Raw genomic sequence first — 23,687 nt, 5'->3', positions numbered from 1 at the left:
TCACGAAAAAAAGAGAGAGTTGAGCCAGAAGAAGAGAGGTGGGAGACACTCATACCTGAGAGGAAGGACGTCAGCTACCTTAGGAATCAAATGCTCAGGAGATACAAGAGATCTTATTTACAGGCTTAAAACTCCTGCCCAAAATTATTTGTTGAGTGTGAACGATAATACAGTCTCTCCCTCCCTGAAACACGGTGGTGAGGGCTCCTTTATCTGATGAAGGACTGTCGGGAGTGACTGATGGGCTCCCGCTGGACAGCTGAAACCCCTCTCCTCCCGACAGCACAAGTGATAGCCGAGCAGAAGCTGACCCCAGCTGACACACTCATCTTAAAATATCTCTGTTTTCCTGCTGCCCAGATAAAATAGCTGTCGCACTATAAGTAAGGGCTCCACTCAGTAGGATGCTGGCTTCTCCAAGGACTGGCGATGAAGGAGTCTGTGATTTCAGGGCTCGGCTGAAAGCCAAGCCAAAAGGACCCTAAGAAACTGGTCCCGGATGAATGGTATCCTGGGGGGCAGCTCACTGTCCCGCCTCTCAAGGCTGGGCCAGGATGAACGAGATACTGCCATCAACAACATCGAGAGCATTTATTCAGCATGCAAGGGCACGTGGCACTAGGTCCAGCTCAGATCAAAGGGAATAACATAGACACAGCCCTTTCTCGGTGGTGTCCTGCAACACGCAAAGGGTGCTAATGATCCCAGCCACTGCTACGGGCCTTTTTGATTTACAGGAGCTCCCAGCAACACGGTGAAGTAGGTAGAACAGGTATGAACATTATTTCTACTTCAGGGGTCAAGAAACCAAGGCTCAGACAGGTTAAATGTCTTGCCCAAGTGTACACAGCTAGTAAGGGTCAGAGCAGGGATCCATCCCAGAGCAGGAAACAAAGAGCACACTCAAGGGAGTAACTCAGGAGGGTTCAATGAAGGGATTCTTTAAAGAGGTGTGGGCAAGGCTAAAGGGCACTGACAATGGGCTGGGAAGCTTCTAGAATGTTATGGGTTGAATTGTGTCCCCCAAAGATGACATGTTGAAAGCCTAACCCCCAGTATCTCAGAATATGACCTTATTTGGAAATAGAGTTGTCGCCAATAGAGTGTAATTGGTTAAGATGAGGTCATACTGGAGTAGGGTGGGCCTTAATCCAATATGGCTGGTGTCCTTATAGAGAGAGAAGAGACGTAGAGACCCACAGGCAAGGGGAGAATGACAGGTGCTGACAGAGGTGGAGCCAGAGTGCTGAGGATCGCCAGCAAAGCACCCGCAGCTAGAGGCGGGGAGGGAGCCCTCTCCTCTATGGCTTCAGAGTACACATGGCCCTGTGGACCCTGATTTCAGACTCAGCAACACAGCAAAGTAGGCAGAGCAGACATGAGCAGTCCTTCCACTTTAGAGGTGAGGAAACCAAGGCTCAGTTCTAGCTCCAGAACTGTGAGAAGATAAATTTCTGTGCATTAAGCCCTCCAGTTTGTGGTATTATATGATGGCAACCCTAGGAAATGAACACACTGAGTTTGGGAACAGTGGGTACCCCTAGGCCCGAGGGGGCATGTGTCATAGGGCTCCAGGGAGAGCGGAATGCACAGAAGAGGGGCCGCCTGACAGGGAGGGTGACCTAGCCACTGCATGACCATCCCTCTGGGAGGGAGGTGGGCAAGCATCTGCCATGACCCCTCTCTCCTTCCTCCTACAAGTCTGCCCCCGCCCCGTGTCTCCCATCAGCTGAACCCAACAGGGAGCCAGTGGGCAACAGCGTGAGGGTGGTGCAGTGTGCAGAAGTCAGGGCCCTGGATCTGACAGCAGGTGGGGAGAGGCCCAGCCCAGACTCTAGCCACTTCTAGTACTCATCTCCCACCAGCACGCTCATCCAGGAGGGGACCCTAAAGAAATGGAAGGAACCGTTTCCGCACTTTGGGGACCTATGGTTTCACGAGGAGCTCGCAAATGCATGAAAAGGTCACAAGAGCATTCATACATGCAGCAAATGAATGTGTGCACAGGAAAGGAACATGCCTGCGATCAGCAGAAGGCAGGGGCCAGGGACACCTTCCCACGCCTCCTCACTCGATGCCTCATGGTCCCTGGTGTAAAACAGGAATATCGCTTCCTTGCCAAGGAATAGCTGGAGAGGTCATGGATAGCAGAAAGAGGCCAGCAGTCAAGATGGCTTGGGGAAGAGGGCACCAATGGGATCAGGGCCCACTGGCCTTGGACAGTCTGGCCCGGGCTGGAGACAGGGAGAAGGAAACTTGGTCCCGTGGTGGGAGGTGGGGTTTCCAGTTCCTCTGGTAGGACACTGGAGCTGGAAGCAGGCCCACAGAGCAGTACACTTGGGGAGGCCTGTCGGGGGCTTCTGTGTGGGCCTGAGCTGCCCTCTCAGTCCATTAATATCTATCGCCTGCTCTGCAAGCTGGTGGCATATCTGTCCTGTTCGCACAGGACATAGCACAGGTCCCCAATAAACATTTGCTGAACAAATAAAAGAGTAAGACCCCAGAGAGAGAGAAACACTGCCAAGGGGGAGGTGCCTTAAGAGAAAAGTACTTAGGGGTCAGGCACACCCGGGGGCTGGCCAGGCAGGGCAGACAGACAGCCCCAGTTTGTGGGGCTCCTGGTGGAGGAAGGAGACATGTGTCTAGTGGCACTCCCCTACCGCCTCCCCCTCCCACAGGCATGCCCCAGAGCTGCAGGCAGACTGGAACCAGACAAAGCAATCCTGTCCCCCAGTCCAGGCCTCCCCGTCCCCACTGCAGATTGCCTGGGCTCCAGGGATGCGACTTGCCCCGGTGCCACTTCCCCAGGCAGGTGGACTCCTGAAATCTCACACAAAGCTCTCTACAGAATCGCAGAGCGGATCCCCAGGGTTTCTCAGGGAACCAGGCAGATGGGCTGAAGCCTTAAAGTTTGGGGAACTTCTGCCAGGTCAGTAAAGGTCACAAGGAGGTGGGTGGCCTGCTCCAGCAGACAGAGCAACCAGGGAGAAGGCCCCTGTGGACTTGTAGACGGAAAGGTCTGTCCTCGCCAGTGTGCTTGACTACAAGACCGTCCTTCTCCGACTAGGACTAGGCTGAGGCTTTAATTATAGCTTGTCACTCACGCGCTGTCCCTGGGAGACGGCCAAGCCGGACAGCAAAGGAAATGAAACTCTCGCTTCAGATGGCTCATTCTGTCTGTCAGGAAATTTCAAACTCACAAACAATAATGTCCTGAACTGCGGCAGGGGTGCCTCCCCAGGGCTCCCTGCCCCTCCAGGCCCCCCCAGTGAGCTCGTCCTGTGACAGGGTGGGACAGCCATTGCAAGAGGCCATTCCTCACCTGATCCCGGCGAGGCAAAGTGACTGGCTCAAGGTCACCCAGCAGAGGGCTGGTGAACAGAGAGAGCTGTGCGCACAGCTTTGTTATGGACTCTTTTCTGTGTCTTTGGAGCTGTCCCAGGAAGGAAGGCCCCCAGCTCTAGCAGTGCTGGCCATTTATCACCTCCTGCCGCCAGGAGCTAAGATCCTCATGAATTGGTTAGCATTGTTATTACTATTCTCACTTTTCATAAGGAAAAACAAGACCCAGAGCTTGTTCAAGGTCATATAGCGAGAACCAGGACTTGATCCCGGATCGCCCAACATCAGAGCCTGTGCTCTTAAGCCCCATACTTTCTCCTTCCTCTTGTCCCCAGATAAGTAGGTGGCAGGCCTGGACTTCTATCCATTGCCTCTACCAAGCAGCACAGATTGTTTCTGGAAACATTCGATAAAGGGCATCCCCCACATCACCCCCACATCACAGAGACAGGCTGTCCTTGAGCTCTGGCAGGATCAGCTGGGAGTTCCGGGGTTGGGGGGGTTGTCCTTGCATCTGTCCCCCAGGCTGGCCTGCTGCAGTGCTGACAGTGGGGCAGGGGGAGGGCTGCTGTGGCTCAGGCCCCAGTTCTAGGCAGCTCAGCATGAGACCTGGTCCTGATCCCTTGCCCTAGGTCCTGCGTTAGACGTCCAGAATGGACTAGGGTTAGGCCCTTAAGCGACTTAGAACAGGACATCAGCTCCTTGGGGCAGATGTGACCCAGAGGAGCAGAGGTGTGCCACATAGACCCCTTCCCATCAGCAGGGCCCAAACCCCATCAGATTGCCACTGGCGGTTTCCCAGAGCCATGCAGGAATGAGCTGCTCTGGATTAACTAGGTGGCCAAGTTTCCACCTGATTTAGGAAGAGACTGGAGTTTCAGACTTCAAATGCTCTAAGGCAAGAGAAATTGAGTAGGGTGCTGACGGGGAAGGGCAAGGTGTCCTTGCTGGGCTGTGGTCCAGGAATGAGAAGACCTGGTCCAACTCCTGGCTCCCCTTCTGCTCATTATGGGGCTCCCAGCAGGTCCCTTGACCCCTGTGAGCCTTGGCTTCCTTATCAGTATGATGAAAGTGACAGTCTCTCCTTCAGGACCGTGAAGGAGGGACCCAGTATGTAGTATATAGGCCTGTGTCCTTGTACATAGACCTCTAGTGATTTGGTGGTGAGATGTGGGAAGGGAAGGTGTTCTGTGACCTTAGGATTAGGTCTCTGTCTTTTAGTGAGCCTGGGCCCCTGGGCTGGGAACTTCACATGGGCTCCTCAGTTTTCTTCAGCCCTTAGATGGGGCAGAAAAGCTGGAAGGAGCTGGAGTTGGGTATTTCCCTTCCCCTAGGTAGGTTAGGCTTGGATAAAACCCCACCAGGGTAGACTCTGGTTAACCAATTCCTCCTGAGGGCAGACCTGGATAAGAAGAATAGAAAGCTCTGGATATTTAAAAATGTTTCTTGGGGCCGGCCCGGTGGCGCACTGGATAAGTGCGCCTCTTGGGAAGCGAGGCGGCGCTCCCGCCCGAGGGTTCGGATCCCACATACGGACCGGCCGCTCACTGGCTGAGCGAGGGGCGGGAGCAACACCGAGGGTTGCGGTCCCGTGGCCGGTCCTGGTCCGGTACGGGGGCGACACTGAGGGTTGCGATCCGTTGCCGGACACGGAAAAAGACAAAAAAAATAAAAATAAAAAAAATAAAAATAAATAAAATAAAAATGTTTCTTTTCCCCCTGCTCCTGCCAGAAGCAGGAGGATATTTTTCCCTGCTCTTCACGGTGAGGACCAGGTCTGTTGGGTGTCCTGGTGACCGGGTCCCCTGGAGTTTTTTCTCTCAGGTTGTCCACACTGAGCCTCCAGAAATTCATCAATTACAGTACAGGTTTTCCTGCTCCAGAAATGGTTCCTGCAAAGGTTTCTGCTTGTGGATTTCCACTCCAGGAAGCTATGATTCCTGCATCTGCATGTCCGTCTTTACAACTTGGGGGCAGCCCAGTGACCTCAATTCTGTGATGGGTCCAAGAAGAGTTGGTTTAAAGTGGGTTTGGCTTTTTACTTGTTGTTAGGATGGAGTGACGGCTTCCAATCTCCTTCTCAACCCACGTACTGTGTATAGAAAGGCCTCGTGTGATGTGTTGGCTCCGATGAACTCAGTTCATTCATTTGGTGCCTCCTTTGTGTCAGGCATTGACTCAAGGTTTGTGGTCTTCATCTCATTTGCTTCTCACCACCCAGAAGGAAAGGTGCTACAAACTCCAGCTTACAGACAAGGAAACTGAGGACCTGAGAAGTTAGTACATGCAGCTGCTAGGGGCGAAGGTTTGCCTGGCTCCAAAGCCCACATGTCCCCACACTGACCATGTGCTATTGCCCCCTGATCCCAAATGCCCTCTGATCAGTCAGGCACAAAGACCTGCTCCTGGCCCCATGAGGAGGCTGTAGGGCAGCTCCATCTGTGCTTGGGTGAAGGGTTAAGCTTCTCCCTTACTGAGGGAGGTGCTGGCAGCCCCCTTACTGCAGGGTCTGGTTACTGGAAAATATGCTCAAATGGCACATTATAGTTTTATGAATCCAGCTCCTTCTGTTGTCCTGATTGAAGTACAGAATGCCCGGGGCGGGCTGCCCTCCTCCACAGACCCATTTGTCATGGGAATTGATTTTAAAAAGAAAAAAAAAAATGCCTGATGACTTGATTGTGCTTGTTTGAGGCAGGAGGAGGACTGCCACCTGTTTCTGTCATCCTCGGCTTGGTCAGACCAAAGGAAGTGCCGGGTCTTTGTCCCAAAGCAGGAGTGCTCTGAGGAGCCCCAGGGGACACTGGGGGAGCTGGTAAGATCAACATGGTGGGAAAGCAGGGTCCCCCGGGCCTGGGTCTTGGGGCAGTGGTGTGGCCTGCCAGCTTTGGAGGAGGAGGTGGAGACACAGAGCAGCACTATATTCTGATTCATCTAGCCGGAGGCTGCAGACCAGGGCTGCTCAGCCTGCAGGGTCAGAGGCAAAGAAAGGGGCAACTTCGTCTGTTTCTGAACAGAACCATCCCACCTCAAGTAGCAAGGAGCAAACCCTACAAAATGGAGGGTGGGATGGGAGAGGGTACTCTTAGGGGTTCATCTGCCCCCATCAAGACTGTCCCAGTGCGTCATGGAGTGTGGCCACACAGCTCCTCCCCTGCCCATGTGCAATTCACTGTGGAAGCGAAGCTCAGACCCTGAGCAAGGCAGCTGTGATGCTTGAAACATCTGCAACAGAGGAGAAGGGACTTGATCAAGGCCACACAATGACAGCAGAGCCAAGAGCCAACCTGTCTCTTCACCCTCCAGAGAAGTGACAAGAGGGAATGGTAAGCATCAGCCACTGTCCTTGGCCGCCAGAACAGTGAGGAAAAGGACACCGGCCCCTTGCAAATGTAAGCAGCTGGCTCAACCTTGGCCTTCAGCAGGGAGACAGAGGCTTCTGACAGTCCATCCTCCCGGACACCAGGAGACTCATGGGGCATCTGGAATGGAAGATCAGGCTCATTTACACACAACACATCAAGGCAGGTTTTGTATCCTGTGGGTAGCTAGAAGAACAGACTCATTGAGATGCCACATTGCTTTCCAAAGCATCCCAAGGGGCGCATGGGTGGAAGTCCTAAACAGAGCTAGAGGTGTTCTTCCATCTGGGGCAGAAGGCAAGAAGGCACGTCCTCTGTGACTGGCCAGCAGAAGCCCCACAGCATCCCACCTCCCCAGCCACATGCAATTCCCACACCTGTCCCCAAGGCCCAGCACAGCACCTCTGGAGCTAAGACCCTCTACCCCTCTGGGATCGTATGCAAGATGGAGAGCACTCTGGAAAAACATGAGCTCACCTTCCAGTTCTCACACACCTCCTCCCCAGCTAAACTGAGTGCCTACCATGCACCCCGCCCAGGGATACTAGGATATAAGCATAACCCAGAAACTTCTTCCAAGGGGCTTAGAGTCTAATGACTGCAGGTGACTGCAAACAGGTGACAGCAGCAGGACATTTAAAAGGCCGAGACTCAGGAGAGCAACATGCTGCGGAGGCACAGGGGTGTTTAGTCGGGGAGGAGAGGTGGTCCAGGCAGGCTTCCTGCAAGAGCTGCATCTGAGAGGACGGGGAGGAGCTAGCAGGTCTGAGGGGTGTGGCCTCAGGGAGGGGACAAGGGAGGTGAACCGGGCAGGAAGCAGCACTGTTTGAAGGCATAGAGCTAGGAGACAGTATGGTGTGCAGGGCTGGAAGAGGGCAGTGTTGTTAAGCTTAGAAGGCGCCAGGACCCGATTCACCTGTGGTGTTTATTAGGGTTCAGCGAACTCACCTACTCACCCCAGTCCCTATGGCACCAACACCCAGTCCCTAGCTGTCATAGAGACCCACCTCTCCATCACTACCTTGTACCTCCCACTTCAACTTCCATGGACCTGCACTTACTCAGCAGGTTGACCTGTCAGTATTCTCAGCCTTTACACCCAGCCCTGGAGTTAATCTGCAAGTCCCAGCACAGACACAGGTCACTCTGTGTCCTCTGGGTCTCCCCAGGGTCTCCCCAGGTAGATGCCATGGCAGGTGAGCACTGGGCCCCTAGGGCTCAAGAAGGGCTTTGTCATAACCTGTGTACCTGTCAGCCACCCCCACTGTATGGTGAGCCCTTCAAGACAGCACCTATAGCTTTACATACTAGGGAGAAGAAAAGGACCATCTGACTTAAATAAACTAAAGTTTCCTCAAAATCCACCGGCTTGCAAATGCTCCCTTGTACCCAGATGCCTGCTCGATGCCGAAAGCTTGCAATTTCTTGTTGCCACCGCTCCTTCGTGCCGTTCCCCCTGTCTGCTGGGGCTTTGTGCCTTGAGAGGGTCTGAAGGCGCCCCTGGGTGTCTGCCCCACTGGAGAGAGGAGGAGAGCAGGCGGGTGCAGCGTGGGGCACAGCGGGCAGCGTGTGCTGCGGGGCACTGGAGGAGGGAGAGGTGGGCACTGAGAGTGTGTGCGTGTGTTGTGTGACAGGTGTGCCTCGTGGGTGTGCGTGAAGGGGGTAATTTGTGTGCAGAGTGGTCACGTGGCCGTGCTGTGTCTGGCCTGTGGGTGACGTGATGCGTGTTGACATGTGGTGTGTGGCACGTTTGTACAGCACGTGCTGTGCTGTGGTGTAAGATTTGTGGTGTATGTGTGGTACATGGTACATGTGTGACCCACAATATGATATGCAGAATGGTACATGTACATGACCTGGTGTGCAGTATGGGGGGTGACGTGTGTATGGTGTTGGGTAGGAAGTGAGTGACACGTGACATGAGGAGGCAAAGGAAAGCCCTTCCTGTTCCCACTCTGACTTCTCTGCTCAGCCTGGGTTCTGTGTGAGCCTTTGCCCATGCCAGTGACACTCACAGTCAAGGCCAGAGGAGTCCCATCTTGAGAGTGACACAGGAGCCATCATAGGCAGGGAGAACTCGGGCTCAGTCCTCGCCATCAAGGTAAAATCAGACTCACCCGGTTTTCTCAGCTGCTGAGAGCCCTATGACCTGGGGTGTCAGTTCCAGGAATGCCAGCGAGGAGGGGACAGACAGGCTACTGTGAATGGGCAGGGCCCCGCTACCTATATGCAGGTAGTGGGACGGGGAACTCTCATGGTCTAAGGGTTCTTCCCAAACCCAGGTGGCCAGAATGTGAACTGAAGGTAGAATTCCCACTATCGGCTCCAGTGCACAGTGGCTCAGCCCCACGCTGGACGTAGCCCTTACATAGTGTGGGCTCAGGTGCCTCAGTCTAAGAAGACTGTCGTGACCAAGAAGCCCAGTGAAACACCCTTCCGCACTCTCCTAACTTAACGCATGAAAGATGACTTAGACCCACAGGCCCCAACAGCACGTATGAAAATCCCGGTCATTCTCCTGTCTGCTTCCTTCTTACCCTGAAGCTGCTCGTGTGTGATTCTCCTCAACCCCCCTGACCAAGCTCCTCCTTGGCCCCCGATCCGTGAAACTCTCCACTCTCATTTCTCTACCTCCCCCAGCACTTTTATATATAGATCAACCCGTCCTCTTTTCCCTTAAGAAGGAATCATGGTTTGCAGGGGGTGAGGGCAGGCTGGCAATTTCGGGATGCTCTTTGTACTAGCGTGAGGTCGAGGAATGGCGGCACCACATTAATAATCTTGGCTCCTGGTGCACTAAACCGCACGGCCTGGAGGAGCCGCATGTTCTCGCTGGGACGCTGTTTCCAGAGACAGCTGTTAAGGCAACCATTCTCTCAGCAACTCACTGCTTCACAGCATTAAAATCCTCTAAACAGCCATGCTAGTGCCTGGGCAAAGCTTTATGGGAGAATAGTACACAGGTGAGTTGTCTTCCTCACCTTCCTGCCAGCAAGGTGGTGCCCATGGCAGTACAGGGCAGGGCGGCAGCCTTGCCAAAAACTGACAGAAAGCTCCAGCGATACCACCTCAAACACAAACAGGAAACCAAGGCCAGCATTTACCATCCCACGGTATTGGGCTGGGGTTAGGCAAAGCCTAGGAGGGTTTGCAGGTGACATCTTTTCATTACTTACGAAGGACAGGGAATGAGGACTCTGTCTCTCTGTCACACACACACACACAGAGGTAATGCTCTCGTTCCCACTTTCTACAAACACCTTCAACCTCCCTCAGTCTCATTTTCCTCACGTGTGAAATGAAGGTAATGATAGGGTAGAGCGGTGCCTTTAGAGCTGTGCTTTGGAACCAGTTTCACGTTTTCTTACTAGGTGTGAGACCTCAAGCAAGTTCCTCAACCTCTTGGTGTTGGTTCCTATTCAAAACAAGCCACTTCGAAACTCAGTGGCTTAAAACAACCATCAGTTATTATTTCTCATGGATCTACGAGTAGCCTGGGTGGTTCTGCTGCCATGAGTGAGACTCGGCTGATCTTGGCCAAGGTCACCGGTGCAGCCACAGCCGGCTGGCAGATCTGCTGGGAGCTGGTTGCTCTCGGATGGCCTTGGCTGGGACCACTGTGCCCTGCTCCTCATGGTCTCTCAGCCTCCAGAAGGCTAGCCTGGGCTTGTTCTCATGATGGTGGTTAAGTCCAAGAGATAAGTGGGAACACATCTGGGCTTTTTCAAGCTGTGCTTGTATTAAGTCTGCTGCTATTCCATTGCCGAAAGAGTCATTTGGCTAAACCAGAGTCAGAGTGGAAGAGGCCTGTAGAGGTACAAGGTAAATGGCAAGGACCGGGAGGCGAGAAACTAGGCTGTTGATGTAATTGACCTACAACATCCTCTAAGCTCTAAGTTTCCTTTTCTTTTCCATTGAGTTGAAATTCACATAACATAAAATTAATGATTTTAAAGTGAACAATTCATGGCATTTGGTACATTCACAATATTATGCCATCACCACCTATAAAACATTTTAATCACCCCAAAATAAAGCCCCATATCATTAAGCATTTACTCCCCATCTCCCCCTGCCCCCCTCAAGCCCCTGGCAACCACCCATCTGCTTTCTGTCTCTATGGATATACCTACTCTGGATATTCCATATAAATGGATCCTGTGACCTTTTGTGTCTGGCTTCTTTGACTTAACATGTTTTCAATGTTTATTGAAGTTGTAGCATGTATCAGCACCTCATTCTTTTTATTTTATTTTATTTTATTTTTTTGACCGGTAAGGGGATCGCGACCCTTGGCACAGTGTGGTCTGCACCACGCTCAGCCAGTGAGCACACCGGCCATCCCTATATAGGATCTGAACCCGTGGCCTCAGCGCTACCAGCGCCACACTCTCCCGAGTGAGCCACGGGGCCGGCCCAGCACTTCATTCTTTTTATGGCTGAATAATATTCCATTGGGTGGATGCACCACAACTTGTTCATTCACTCCCCTCTTGATGGACGTTTGGGATGGTTCTACCTCTTGGTTACTGTGAATAGTGCTACAATAACCTTCATGTACAAGTATTTGTTCGAGTACCTGTTTTCAATTCCTTTGGGTCTATACCCAACAAAAGAGTATGATTTCTGGGTCATATGACAACTCCACGCTTCACTTTTTGAAGAACCCTGTTTTCTTTATTTTTAATATGGATGTAATGAAATTACTTTGTGGGGATGCTGGAGGTTTGGAGAGAGTACATGTGAAGTATCTCGCACAGAGAACAACCTAAGTAAATGGTTTCTTTTTTTTTTTTTTTGTCTTTTGTCTTTTCCCGTGTCTGGCAACGGATCGCAACCCTCAGTGTCGCCTCTGCACCAGACCGGGGACCGGCAACGGGATCGCAACCCTCGGCGTTGCTCCCGCGCCTCGCTCAGCCAGTGAGCGGGAACCGGTCTGTATGTGGGATCCGAACCCTCGGGCGGAGTGCTGCCGCACTTCCCAAGCGGCGCACTATCCAGTGCGCCACCGGGCCGGCCCTAAGTAAATGGTTTCTATAACTATTCTTTTGTTCCTTAATTCAATAGCCATTTATTGAGCTCAGGATCAGAAATTATGTGAGATGCTAGATAGACATATGGATATATAAGATATATCAATAAAACATATGTCTATATTTTTATAGACATATAAATATATCCCTAGGGTCCCTTCCAGCTCACACAGAGGTTCCCGCCTGGCTTCTTGCCTGGCGTGTCCTTCGCAAACAGAAGACAAAAGGTTCTCTCCCTCCCTTCCTTAACCAATTCCCCGGGAGGCTCCTGGCTTCCTTGCTCCCCACGTGAATCAGTTCAGACCACCTATTTCAGATCTGTCGGCTCTTATAAATGTAGCCACACACCCGCAAAGTGAGATAAAATGGCTGTGTGATTAGTGTGTGTGTGTGAGTGCGAAGGCCCACGTGTCCCTGTCTCATTCCTTTTGTAAAGATTAATACATCCGAGCAAGCACTTACGAAAGGAAGAATAGAAAAACAACAACCGGGTCCAATTCTCCAGACATTCAATAACCAAATGTCACCCACATGGTAAACAATAAAATAAAAATACATGCTTAGCAAAAGCATATAAATATGATGTATATTTTGAAGCTGGATAACAGAACAGTGGCATAAAAATAATACCCAGTGGCAAATTCAGGAAAGAGACCTTTTTAAAACAAGGCATTCTTTTGGGCCGCTATTCCTAAAATATCGCAGCATCTCAAGCCGTAAAGCCAGGGCTGGTTTAAATCTGACAGCAGCACCTCGTGTAATGAGGGCATGGAAATTCTTGCCAGCATCCCAGTGCCAAGGCAGCAACTATTTCTCCTCCACCTTCCCACAACCCAACTCCTGAGAACACCCTCCCCCCCACCCCCAGTCCACTGCCTCCCTCCCCTTTGCCTGTCTCAAAAATTCCTGACTTTTCAAAACTCCTTTATAGACATTCCATTTGACCTTTACAACCTGCCTCTGAGGTTGGGAGGACAAGTATCGTTACTGCCACTTTATAGAGGAAGAAACAGAGGCCACAAGAGTGGTCTTAAACCTAGGACTGAAAGCCACCTACCTGCCTCTCCACCCCAGAAAGAGAAAATTTCTTTCCTGTCTTAGAAACTGTCATTTTCTGCTCACATGTGCACACAAAAAATCATCAAAAGGATTTCCACACAAAACTGACACCCCTCTGTGGCCCAGCACAAATCTAGATTACCAGTTACTGTTCATTTAGGGAATGCAAACCAATAGTTGACATCGACCAAACGAAATAGAATTAGAAAGGTGAATCTGGGGGTGTACTGTAAACATCAAAATATATCAAAAATACATGCTGCACGTTTCTTAAAACACACACCTTTTGCAAATCTTAGCTAATGAGATTCTAACCAGAAAATGGAAGTCTGAAAATCTGAGTGATTTATCCAAGCCCTCGAAATGAGAGCTCTAGGATTGGGATGCACATTGTTGATGTGGAGAAAAGAGCAACGAGTTATGTGTCCCTAAGCAAGTCAGTTAGCCTCTCTGAGTTTTAATTTCCCTATGATGGAGAGAGTAGAACTAGAGGATCTCTAAGCTGTTTTCTAGCTCTAAAATGCTATAATTTCATCTGTAGACCAAAATACTCAGTGTCACTCAGAGAAAGCTCTTTGTGCTCACAGAGGGGTCAGTAAAAGATCGCTGATGGAATCCCAGCCTCTGGTGCATTTCTATGAGAAAAAAAGACTGTCTTAGGAGCAAGAGAAAACTGGGCACTAATCCTGTATCAGCTCCTAACGCACTGTGTAACCTTGAACTTCTCCTCTGCTAAATGAGAACTTTGGGCTTGAGGAGGATGAAAAATAAATGTCACATCAAGTGCCACTCTGACCAATAGACGGTAGCTGCCTAGAATGCGATGTTGAGAAAATAAGTAAATAAATCTGCATCCAACTCCAGAGGAAAGAGGGCTGGGATTGATTAGTGATGTCTGCCACGGACAGGGCTGGAAGCAGTGCACACAGTATCTGCCATCCCTGGAGTAGATACTCTCTAGGGTCTCTTCTAACTTGACACTAACTTGAAAATGGGGGGACTGAGAGTCACTGATGCGCAGGAAGCAGAACTTGGCTTGTTCAACTGTTTTTATATTATCCATGGCTTGAGTTTGAATAATCTGTCCCCTGATACCACTGTATTTCAGAAATTGCTACCTAAGGCAAATTCTCCACTTTTAAACTCATTTCCTGAGTTGGTCTTTTTAAGCCCCGCATTAAATATTGATCTGCCTTGGAGAGGTCTAATTTATTTAGTAGAGACATGTTTGACTCCACCAGAACTGCCAAACCCAGAAATGGGGCCATAGCCCTCCTGAAGCAATATCCATCCAGTCTGGTGACAGACAAGCCAAGGACACTGGATCCAGCCTCCTTTCACTCTCTGAGCTCAGGGACAAGGCCTGCCCTCCTGGTCTCAAACAGGTAGGCCTCTCACCCCAGATTATCAGAGCTTCCTTGGACCCTTTCCTATGAGGATACATGTCTGAAGGTCAAGGCGTCCACTCCGTGCTGGCCGGACTCTCCACGCTCCTGCCCCAAGTCCTGTTGGCCCACAGGGTGAACCACAGCAACCTTACTGCTTCCTCCCAGTGGGATCTGTTTGTGGTGCTGTCACTCCCAAGGTCCAGCTTTCAGACTCTATAACCCCTCCCTGAAGTCCTGATTCTGGCCCAGGAATATGGACCCTGGTTTTAAATTTCAGTCCCAATGAGCTTTGACTTGATTTCCTTTCTGATTGACAACAGCATGCTGGCTGTCTCCTAAAGGAATCCTCCTGTTTTCACTTATTAGTGTGACTCCGATGAGGAGAGAAAGACTTGATCTGTCATAGCCTGAGCTTGAAGACCTCTATGCTCCCACATAGTCAGCCTAGCCTCGCACACAGGGTGGACTGGAAGATTCGGGTCCTGATCCTGCCTCTCCCCTGGCTGGCCTCCTCCACCTGCTGCACACAGAATCACTTGCTTCCATCACCTGGCACTCTGGGTTGATCCAGCATAATTTCTCTCCTTGCTCTAGGTTTCCTGGTACAAATGCCAAGGTTCCCTTCTGAGTTTCTAGCAACACCCGTCTGGGGCCTGGCAAGCAAGTCACTGAGGGAGGGAACACAGCCTATCTTCTTGGGTTAAGGAACCACATTGTAATTAAAAATCTCAGTCAATTATCCTATCATACCTGCATTCCCTCTGTTAATTTACCCAATGATCTTATGAGGTGGGTAGTGTCATTATCCTCATGAGAGGTATGGGGAAAGCGTGGCTCTGAGGTTGTAGCCACCAGCCACGTATGGCTAATTAAAATTAAATAAAATTTAAAATCCAGTTCCTAAATCCCACTAGCCCCATTTCAAATGCTTAATAGCCACAGATGACTCGTGGTAACCATATTAACAGCACAGAATTACAGGACTTTTCTATCATCACAGAAAGTTCTACTGGGCAATGCTGTGAGAAGGAAGGCAACAGCCCTATGCCGTGCAGAAACTGGGCAGCAGGGTTGGTATTTAAACTGGGCTGCTTTGTCTACCCTCTCCCCTCTCTTGCTGTTCGAAGGAACTCAGAAGGAAAGGGTTGAGATGAGCAGGAGGTCAGGAACAGCAGCGAGCTCTGACCAACTGAGCTAACTGGCCAGCCCTGCCTCCCTTCTTTAGTTTATCAAAAAAGTCCAGAAATTGGGCCGGCATTCTTGGATGACTGGGAGTAGAAGATTGCAATCTCTTATAATTTAATATCTTTTCTTTGATCACTGTTGTCCATGCCTCATCTCAATGAACTTTTAAACAATCCTGGGAAGTTGGCCCCACTAATCCCAAGCTGCAAATGAAACAGAAATCTCAGGTGACAAAGATAAAGATTGCTAGATGAAGGGCCACATCTTAAATGGAAACCTAAGAAGCTGCGGAGTGAGACTTTGAACTCAGGACCTCTGACTGCTGGCCCAGTGTTCTGCCACAAAATGCTGCCTCGGAGATTTCCACTGTAATTAAAGAACGCTGTGTAAGTCTCAAAGATTGTATTTATAAACGCCACTCATATGAACAGGCACAGGAGATGCCACCACTTTCTACTCCATTTGGCAGATATTTCCTGAGCACCTACTCTTTGCTGGACATGAATGGGGGCCACATTCACGTTTGGAGCAGCCACACCGAGGAGAATAGGAGGAGAAATGACCAAATCCTCAGGTGCCTCTTCCACAGTCTCAGCTCTAACTCTGGAGGAGTTGCCAAGTCTCCTGTGTGAGCCACACCTGGTACATCTGGACCCGGGGAAAGCCCGCCTAGAGTGACACCTGGTGCATGTCAGGAAAGGTTTGCTGCTCTTAGCACCCCTCAGATTACTCAATGGGTTGATCAGATCAAGAGGTGAAGTTCTTCATGTAGAATGAAGCCAACTCCCAGATCCAGACCTTTGCTTCCCACCTACACTGCCCAGGTCTGCTCAGCTATGCTTCTCTTCTTCCTGGCCTGGGTACCAGTTAAGAAGAAAAGACAAGACCGATGTTGTGACAGTGGGGGTTAGCTGCCTCCCCAAGCCAAGCACTGTGTCTGGCTTTCCTGCATCTCAGCTGTCATGCCGCTCACCCAGGCACCCCAGCTTGCAGCAGACAGGACTTGGGGTCCCGGGGAGGGCTCCCTGGGCTGCCATGGGTTTTCATGAGAGGCAGCCATGTGTCTAAGATCTCAGCAGCCCTCTGACTGCCGGGAATGCTCAGGAGGAGCAGACAGCATTGCAGCTTGGAGAAAACCTTTGAGAACTATAGCTATTGGCAGGGAAAAAACCATCTGTTATCTCGACTTCTGTGTGTCTCAGAATTTTGGAGAAAGTGAGCAGTTGGGCTGCTCAACTTTACTGTTCACAGTCGGGAAGAGAAGAGTTTGAGTGAGGAACTTCACCTTCCAAAGCTGCAAGAAGCTGTCTCTTCTTGTCTCTTTAGTTACTGCGGTTTCCTCTGTCCTCCAGGCAAGGGTCTCAGCTGTGAGGTGTGGCCTGATCAGGAATCCCAGCTGTCCCCAGAAAGATGTCAACAGTTGCTCAGGAAAGGTTTTGCTCTTAATCCTCTTTGCCAATTTGAAGTGGCCAGCAGGACCTGAGAGTGGGGAGAAGTGAACACAAGGACAAGCCCTTCCTGCTGCAGAAAGGGCGGCCAGCCTTCTCTGGTTAAAAATGACAGCAGAGATGCACCAGCCCAGCAGAGATAGCCACCACCATTCTTGTTCCCTGCCTTGACCTCCTGTGACTTGCCCCACTCACGGCCTTGCCTGGATCATCCCAAGGTGGTTTATGTCTAATGAAAGGTGACCAACCTTCCCAGTTTGCCCAGGACCGAGAGGGTTCCCAGCATGCAGGACTTTCAGTTTTAAAACTGGGAAAGTCCCAGCTAACCTGGGACAAGTTGGTCACCCTGGATGCTGATGACTGACACTCGTGGACAGCATCTCTGATGACTGCCTATGTGAAGGACTGAGGGTTTCAAAGTTTCCCTGGCAGCTTTGTGTCATCCCAAGCCTCTGACTTCAAGGGTAAAGCCTGGGTATCAGGCAGATGAGGGTGGGGCAAGCGAAGGCAGTGGGTCTGCACTCACAGCACTGATTCTGCACCCTCTGCACCTACACCCAACCCATCTACCCGATTCCCAGACCTAAACCCATGCTTCCCACAGCCACGTGACGGCCACCCCCACTGCCCAACTCTGTCCAGCCAAGTCATTCCCCCAGAGCTCTCTTCTTCCTGGCCTTCAGTACCAATTAAGTAGAAAGGTAAGGCTGAGGTTGTAGCAGCAGGGTTTGGTCACTGCCCAACAACCAGCCTCACTAATGGGACACTGATTTTGTTCAGATATTAGATAACTCAAAAGTCCAGGCCCAGAGGCTGAGTTGTGACAATTGGTTTCTTCTTTGCTCATAATTGGTGTAGGGTTGGCAGGTGACCCAGGTCTGTCAAAGGAAGTCTTCTGGGGGAATTCTGGAAAAGAGTTTTCTCTCTGATAAAAAGGAGGCTTGCAAAGAGAGGTCTGCCCTTTTCTGCTTTGGAAGTGGTTGAGCAATGACAATTTTGGAGCTCCTACAAGCCATTAATGTGACCATGGGGGTTGGGGATAAGAGAGGGAGGAAGGAGACTCACAGAGATGCCAACCGAGAGCCAAACCTAGAATTACCAAACCAACACCCTACTTCAGATGTCTTATTATATGGGGCGGGGTTGGGGAGAGGATTCCTCTTAAAGAAGTCAGTGTAATGGGTATCTTGTGGCTGGGAGCTGAAACTTGTTGATAGAGAATAAAGCCTCCAATTCCTGAAGCAAAAAAGACCATGAGAGAACATTTAGACTTTCACCTGGTCTCTAGGTAGGACACCTATCTAACCCAACCTGGACAGATATGCACCTGAACTCTCCATGATGGTAAATTCATGAGCTTCCTGGCTCTTCCTCTAACACTTCCTCCTCCTCATCACTCCAGGGGGACTCACCTAGGGCTGGAGGGTCTTGCTCCCCCCAAGGACATTCCAGCAAAGAGGGCCCATCCCATCACTCCAAGTTCCTTCCTTTGGTGTGGGGTGGTGGTCAAGAGAAGGAACTCTGGAGTCTCACAATATACACGTAGGCAAGTTATTTCTGTGTCTCAGTTTCTTCATCTGACCTGGGGATAATATTGCCTAGTTCACATGGTTAATGTGAAGATAATAAGGATGAGTGGTCAAGTGACACTGTGTTGTGGGTCCCCAAGACCACTCTCAGGTTCAACAATTCTCTAGAAGAACTTACAGAACTAAGTAAAGCTGTTATACTACTCGTGGTTACAGTTTGTTGCAGCTAAAGGATGCAGATTAAGATCAGCAAAGGGAAAAGGCACATAAGACAGAGTAAAGGAGAGACCAGGCACAAGTTTCCAGCTGTCCTCCCCAGGGCAGGTGTATGGACAATGCTTAATTTTCCCAGAAACAATGTATGACAACACATATAGAGTATTATAACCAAGGAAGCTCCCCTGAGTCTTGGTGTTCAGGGCTTTTGTTGGTGGTTTATCACATAGGCATGGAGCACCTGTGTGGCTGACCTTAGTCATTCAGTCTCCAGCTCCTCCAGAGGTCAGCATGACCAGGACCCTCTGCATAAATAACATTATTAACATAAACTATGTGGTGGGGCCCAAGTCCTCTGGTAAACAAAGACACTTTATCAGGCAGCATATTGCAAGGGCTTAGAGATTATCTCCCAGGAGTCGGTCAAGGGTCAGACCTTTCTTTGAAATGTGCAGGGTTGTCAAAGATATTCTTATCCCAGATCTGCTGAGTCAACCCTTTAATAAACACCCTGTTATTTTTGTTTCTTAAATAGGGCTGAAATCTGCTGCCTGCTAGAGCCTATCCTTTGTCACTAGTACTATCCTATAGAATCATATGGCTCCAGTCTAACCTTCTGTCCTCACTGCTGAGGGGAGTTCCTACTTCCCATTCCTCTTTCATTATGGAAGCACCTCCACTCAAGTAGCATTCCTGGGCAATCCATCCCCTCACTTAACTCTTCTCCAGGAAAGAGGGTGACTTTTTGATTGGTGGGTTTGGGAGAAAGATCAGGTCTTGTGCAGCACACCCCTCCCTCTCTCCCAAGCTGTCCCTCTACAGACTGGCCACACCATGCTTTTACAGCAGCAGCCCTTTGAGGGCCTGCAGCTGCCCACCACTGCCGGCACTGTGCCTGGAGACCATGTCAGGTTCAGGGATGAAGTCTTAGCCAGCCTGTGTGGCTAACAGACCCAGAGCCTAAACCACCACCCTGAGCAGGTTTGTCAGCAATCAAGGTGGAATCTTGTCTCTGCTTGCCAGTCTCTTCTGTTTATCCCTCAAATGGTTCCTAACACAGGCAGGGGAAAGAGGGGTGACATTTATTAGCCCCCTCAATCCCCAAAACACAATCAGTCCTTCTGCTGTTTGGAAAGTTATGATCAGGTCTTCCCTCAGAATGTCTCCTCCCAAGGACCCCAGGTCTTTCAACCATGGCCCCTCCTCAGGATTCCCTGGCTTGTCTCTATCCTCTGGACACACGCCAGGTGGTCTCAGACCCTCTTAAAATATCGAGCCAGAACTAACACAGACAACTCCCAGATGTGGTCTAAGCGCATCAGTCTCTCCTCTCTTCTCAGAATCCCCACGAACACCATCACTCCCCGGCAGCTGCATTACATGACGAACCCATAGTTGACTCAAATCTTTTTTCTTATGAACAGCAATAGATCCAGTTTCGTCTGCATAAGGCAGAGGAAGATTTTTAAGCCTCTTCTTATAGTTAGCCAATCAAGTTCTTCTCAGATGCATATGCATACCCAGACAGGCAGGCATCCCCTGCAAAGTTTAGGGTATAGGAGTCTCCCCCACAAAATAATCCTTTCTCCCAGAGCAAGCCTCGCCAATTTCAGTACTCTATTTTGTTCACTCAGTGTGTTTATCAGACATCCATAAGGCTTCCAAAAATACTACATAGTAGTTAAGAGCAGAGACTCTAAAGTTAGACACTTCTAGATTCAACTCTACTATTTACCAGCTTTGTGACCTTGGGCAAGTTACTTACCTGCTCTGAGCTTTGATTTCCTCAGAATCTTAAAGTGAAGTTTATAATAGAACGTACTTTCATGGTGCCTGGAATACGTCATGTTCTTGATAACTGTAAGCTATTATATTAGTAACATTAATATTGCTAGTGTACCCATTATTATTATTTCAGCTAAACCTTCTAAAGGAGAAACTGCCTAAAATTAGAGGAGGGATGCAGCCCTGGAGAGTACATGGTTGACAGATGGTGGTATGGTTTGAATGTTTGTCCCCTCCAAAACTCATGTTGAAATTTAATCCCTAATGTGGCAGTATTTAGAGGAAGGGCCTTTAAGAGATGACTGGGTCATAAGGGCTCTGCCCTCAGGAATGTATTGATTCATTCATGGATTAATGGATTAATGGGTTAATAGATTGATGGGTTATCAAAGGAATGGGACTGGTGGCTTTATAAGAAGAAGAGAGACCTGAGGGAGGATGCTCAGCCCTCGGCCTGTGATGCCTTTCACCACGTTATGGCACAGCACAAGGTCCTCACCAGAAGCCGACCAGATGTGGCCCCTTGACCTTGGACTTCCCAGTCTCCAAAACTGTAAGAAATAAATTTCATTTCCTTATAAATAAACCAACTTTAGGTATTCTATTACAAGCAACAGAAAACAGACTAAGACAGATGGATGTTGTAATTAACCATGGGTCACGGGGTCCTTTTGTGAAGTTCACCTTGGGGGTTCCAGATGTTCAAATCTTGTTTGGAAAGATTCTATGAAAGAAAGAGGAGAGAGGACGAGGCTGTTTTTAGACAGAGGGTATGGAACAGGCTGTAATAGTCAGGAGCAATCCTGAGCTGGAAAGACAGACCCAACTCTGCTCAGGCACTGGCTCTGGTCTCCAGGCACCTAGCTTCTTCTGTTTAGAGGAGAAACCCTGCTGCCTGGGAACATTTAGGGGGAACCAGAGAGAGGATATGTGAATCGATGAAACAGAAGGCTAATTGGAAATAAAAGGTACAGTGACAGCTAATGAACCCCCAAATCACCTATGTGACAACCTCAACCCTCCAGAAGGACAGGACCATGAACAGCCTGCTGTGGTTCTAAAACTGGGGAGGTGGGGATTTGGGGGGCAGCAAGATGATGAAGGAGCACAGGTGATCTAGACTTGAACCACAGTCTTGCACTTACTAGTGTGGAGACCTTGAGCACAGGACTTACCTTCCTGCAGCCAGTCCCCCACCCCCACCCCCTGTACCATGGGAAAACATTGCTCACCTCCAAAGGTGCTTAGGGAGTAGGTGGGATGGCATGTGTGCATGGCCTGATGAAGGGAATGGGCACCATAACAACATTTTTGCTCCATGGGTCAAACATGGAAACCAGTTTCACCACATTCTAGTCCCATCATCAGTGCGCTAGAGCTCAGAGAGTTCCAACCGTCAGAGTCCTAATAAGCCCTGTCAATGTGATTGGCCAGTCTACAGACTAGATGGAAGCAGAGGTGGGCAAAGGCAGCAAAGAAAAGTGAGAGATGGCAGTCTAACAGCGAGAGCAGACAGAAAAGCCCAACAGGTGAGAATAACAAGTACAAAAGCAGAGGAACCTGGGGCCGTTTTAGTGCATGGGCAAACGACGCACCCCTCTAAGTGGGCCATGCATTCAGTGACAAATCCTGAGAGTCTTGAGTCATTAAAAGAAAGGCAAATCAGTTCAACACAACCAGCTTAAAAATATACAAAAAAAAAAATGTTATACATTTGAGCAATATCGCCATCACAAACAGGAAAACAGTTCAAGGTGAAAGTTACAGGTGTCTGTCTTAGTATTGGGATGCCTCCATCCTTGATGCTGGACAAATGGAACTTCACCCCCCAAAATATTGAAGTCTTGGCACCTCTCAGCAAGGTGTTATTTAGGTAGAGGAAAAGCAACAGAAATGGGGACAAGGAAGCAAGTGGGTGGGGACTTAGGGTTTGTCCTTCCGTTTCAAAAATTCTTCTACTTGGGAATTGGCCGGTGCAGCCCAGGAGGCTCAGTCTACCTGGCTCTTCTTGGCGACGCGGCTCCGGCCCAGCAGCAGGTACTCCAGCCACTTGCAGTGCTCCCGGAGCTGCTTCTCGCGTGGCAGCAGGAAGGTGAGGACCTTGTTGCGCACGATGCCCCGGTCCTCCTCCTCCCTCAGCCGCTGCTTCACGCGGGCCGCCTGCTCCTCCTGCTGCGCCAGGGCTCCGTTCATCTCGCAGAAGGCGTCCTCCAGGAAACGGATGGCCTTCAGCGCCTCCTTCTTAAAGTCCTCCAGCTCCCGTTGCACCCCGGCCACCTTCTGCTGCAGGATCTCCAGCTCGGCCGGCGGTGGGAGGCAGGAGGGCCACGACTGGGAGAGGGACAAGTCTCCAGACTGGAGGCCGCTCTCCACCATTTTCTTTCCTTGTAAGGTATTCACCTTCATGAGAATGGACCCAGTCTGATAGAGGGGTTCCATCGTCTCTCTCTTCCTGGTTGGACAAAGAAGGGAACCAGGAGATCAGCCAGGTCAGTGAATTCTTTCAACTAGAGACACACTCATTTGGAGTGGAGAAACCTACACATTGTGACGTCAGTACCCTCTCAGCCAACCAGGAGGAAAGCCACAATCCATTCATTTGCATATTGTAGCCTCCTTGGCTGCTCACCTAGAGCTTTGTCTGCTCATGTACCCAAGTTACCCTTCCAGATGGAAGGTGTATTCTTCCTTTCACTGATTGAAGACATATTTATTGAGAACCTACTATGAGCCTGACACACATAAGGTGGATTCTGGATAAGAATCCAGGTGAATGCTTATCACCTTTCCAGAACCAGAGTGGAGCTCTCCTTTAACCTGGGGGACAAACAAGTCCCAGAGCAGGGAGTAGTACATGGGCCCGAGCAAGGCAGGCCAGGCCAGGCTCACTGGCTGCAAAGACTGGTCTCCCACCCTAGCAAGGGGCCTGGATGGCCTCAGAATGGTCTTTGGGCTTCAGTACCTCACCAGTAAAATAATGGCATTGTGAGAGATAATGCCTAATACTACTTCTCACTCTGAAATGATAAAAGAGTAATTTCTGATTCCAATCCATACTCTAAAAGGAAGCCAGGATTCTAGACAATCTTAGGAGTTGTGAGAAATGTGCTTGGGCCCACAGCAGTGGCTGATTCAGTATGTGCAGGGTAAAAATGGGTCACTCATATTTATTCAGCAAATACTCACTGAGTGCTCACTATGTACTAAGACCAGGGAACAAGTTTGAGCAAGAATGCATGGTCCCCCAACATATCTTAATATCTACAAATATGAGAAGAAACACATAGAAGGGTGAATCTTGCACTTTTTACCTGACTATTCTAACAAAGGAAAATATTTC

General features: G+C 49.9%; 1 protein-coding gene across 1 annotated transcript; it reads right to left on the bottom strand.

Moving 5' to 3' along the window:
* Window positions 1–22,336: 22,336 nt before the first annotated feature.
* CCDC182 (coiled-coil domain containing 182) lies at window positions 22,337–22,786 on the bottom strand. Its single transcript, XM_008588996.1, has one exon. It carries the CDS (start codon window positions 22,784–22,786, stop codon window positions 22,337–22,339), a length of 450 nt encoding a protein of 149 aa, XP_008587218.1.
* Between the last annotated feature and the right edge of the window lie 901 nt (window positions 22,787–23,687).

The sequence above is a fragment of the Galeopterus variegatus genome, unplaced genomic scaffold, assembly GCF_000696425.1.
Source record: "Galeopterus variegatus unplaced genomic scaffold, G_variegatus-3.0.2 Scaffold133, whole genome shotgun sequence".
Taxonomy (NCBI): Eukaryota; Metazoa; Chordata; class Mammalia; order Dermoptera; family Cynocephalidae; genus Galeopterus; species Galeopterus variegatus.
This window is presented reverse-complemented; position numbering and strand designations above follow the sequence as displayed.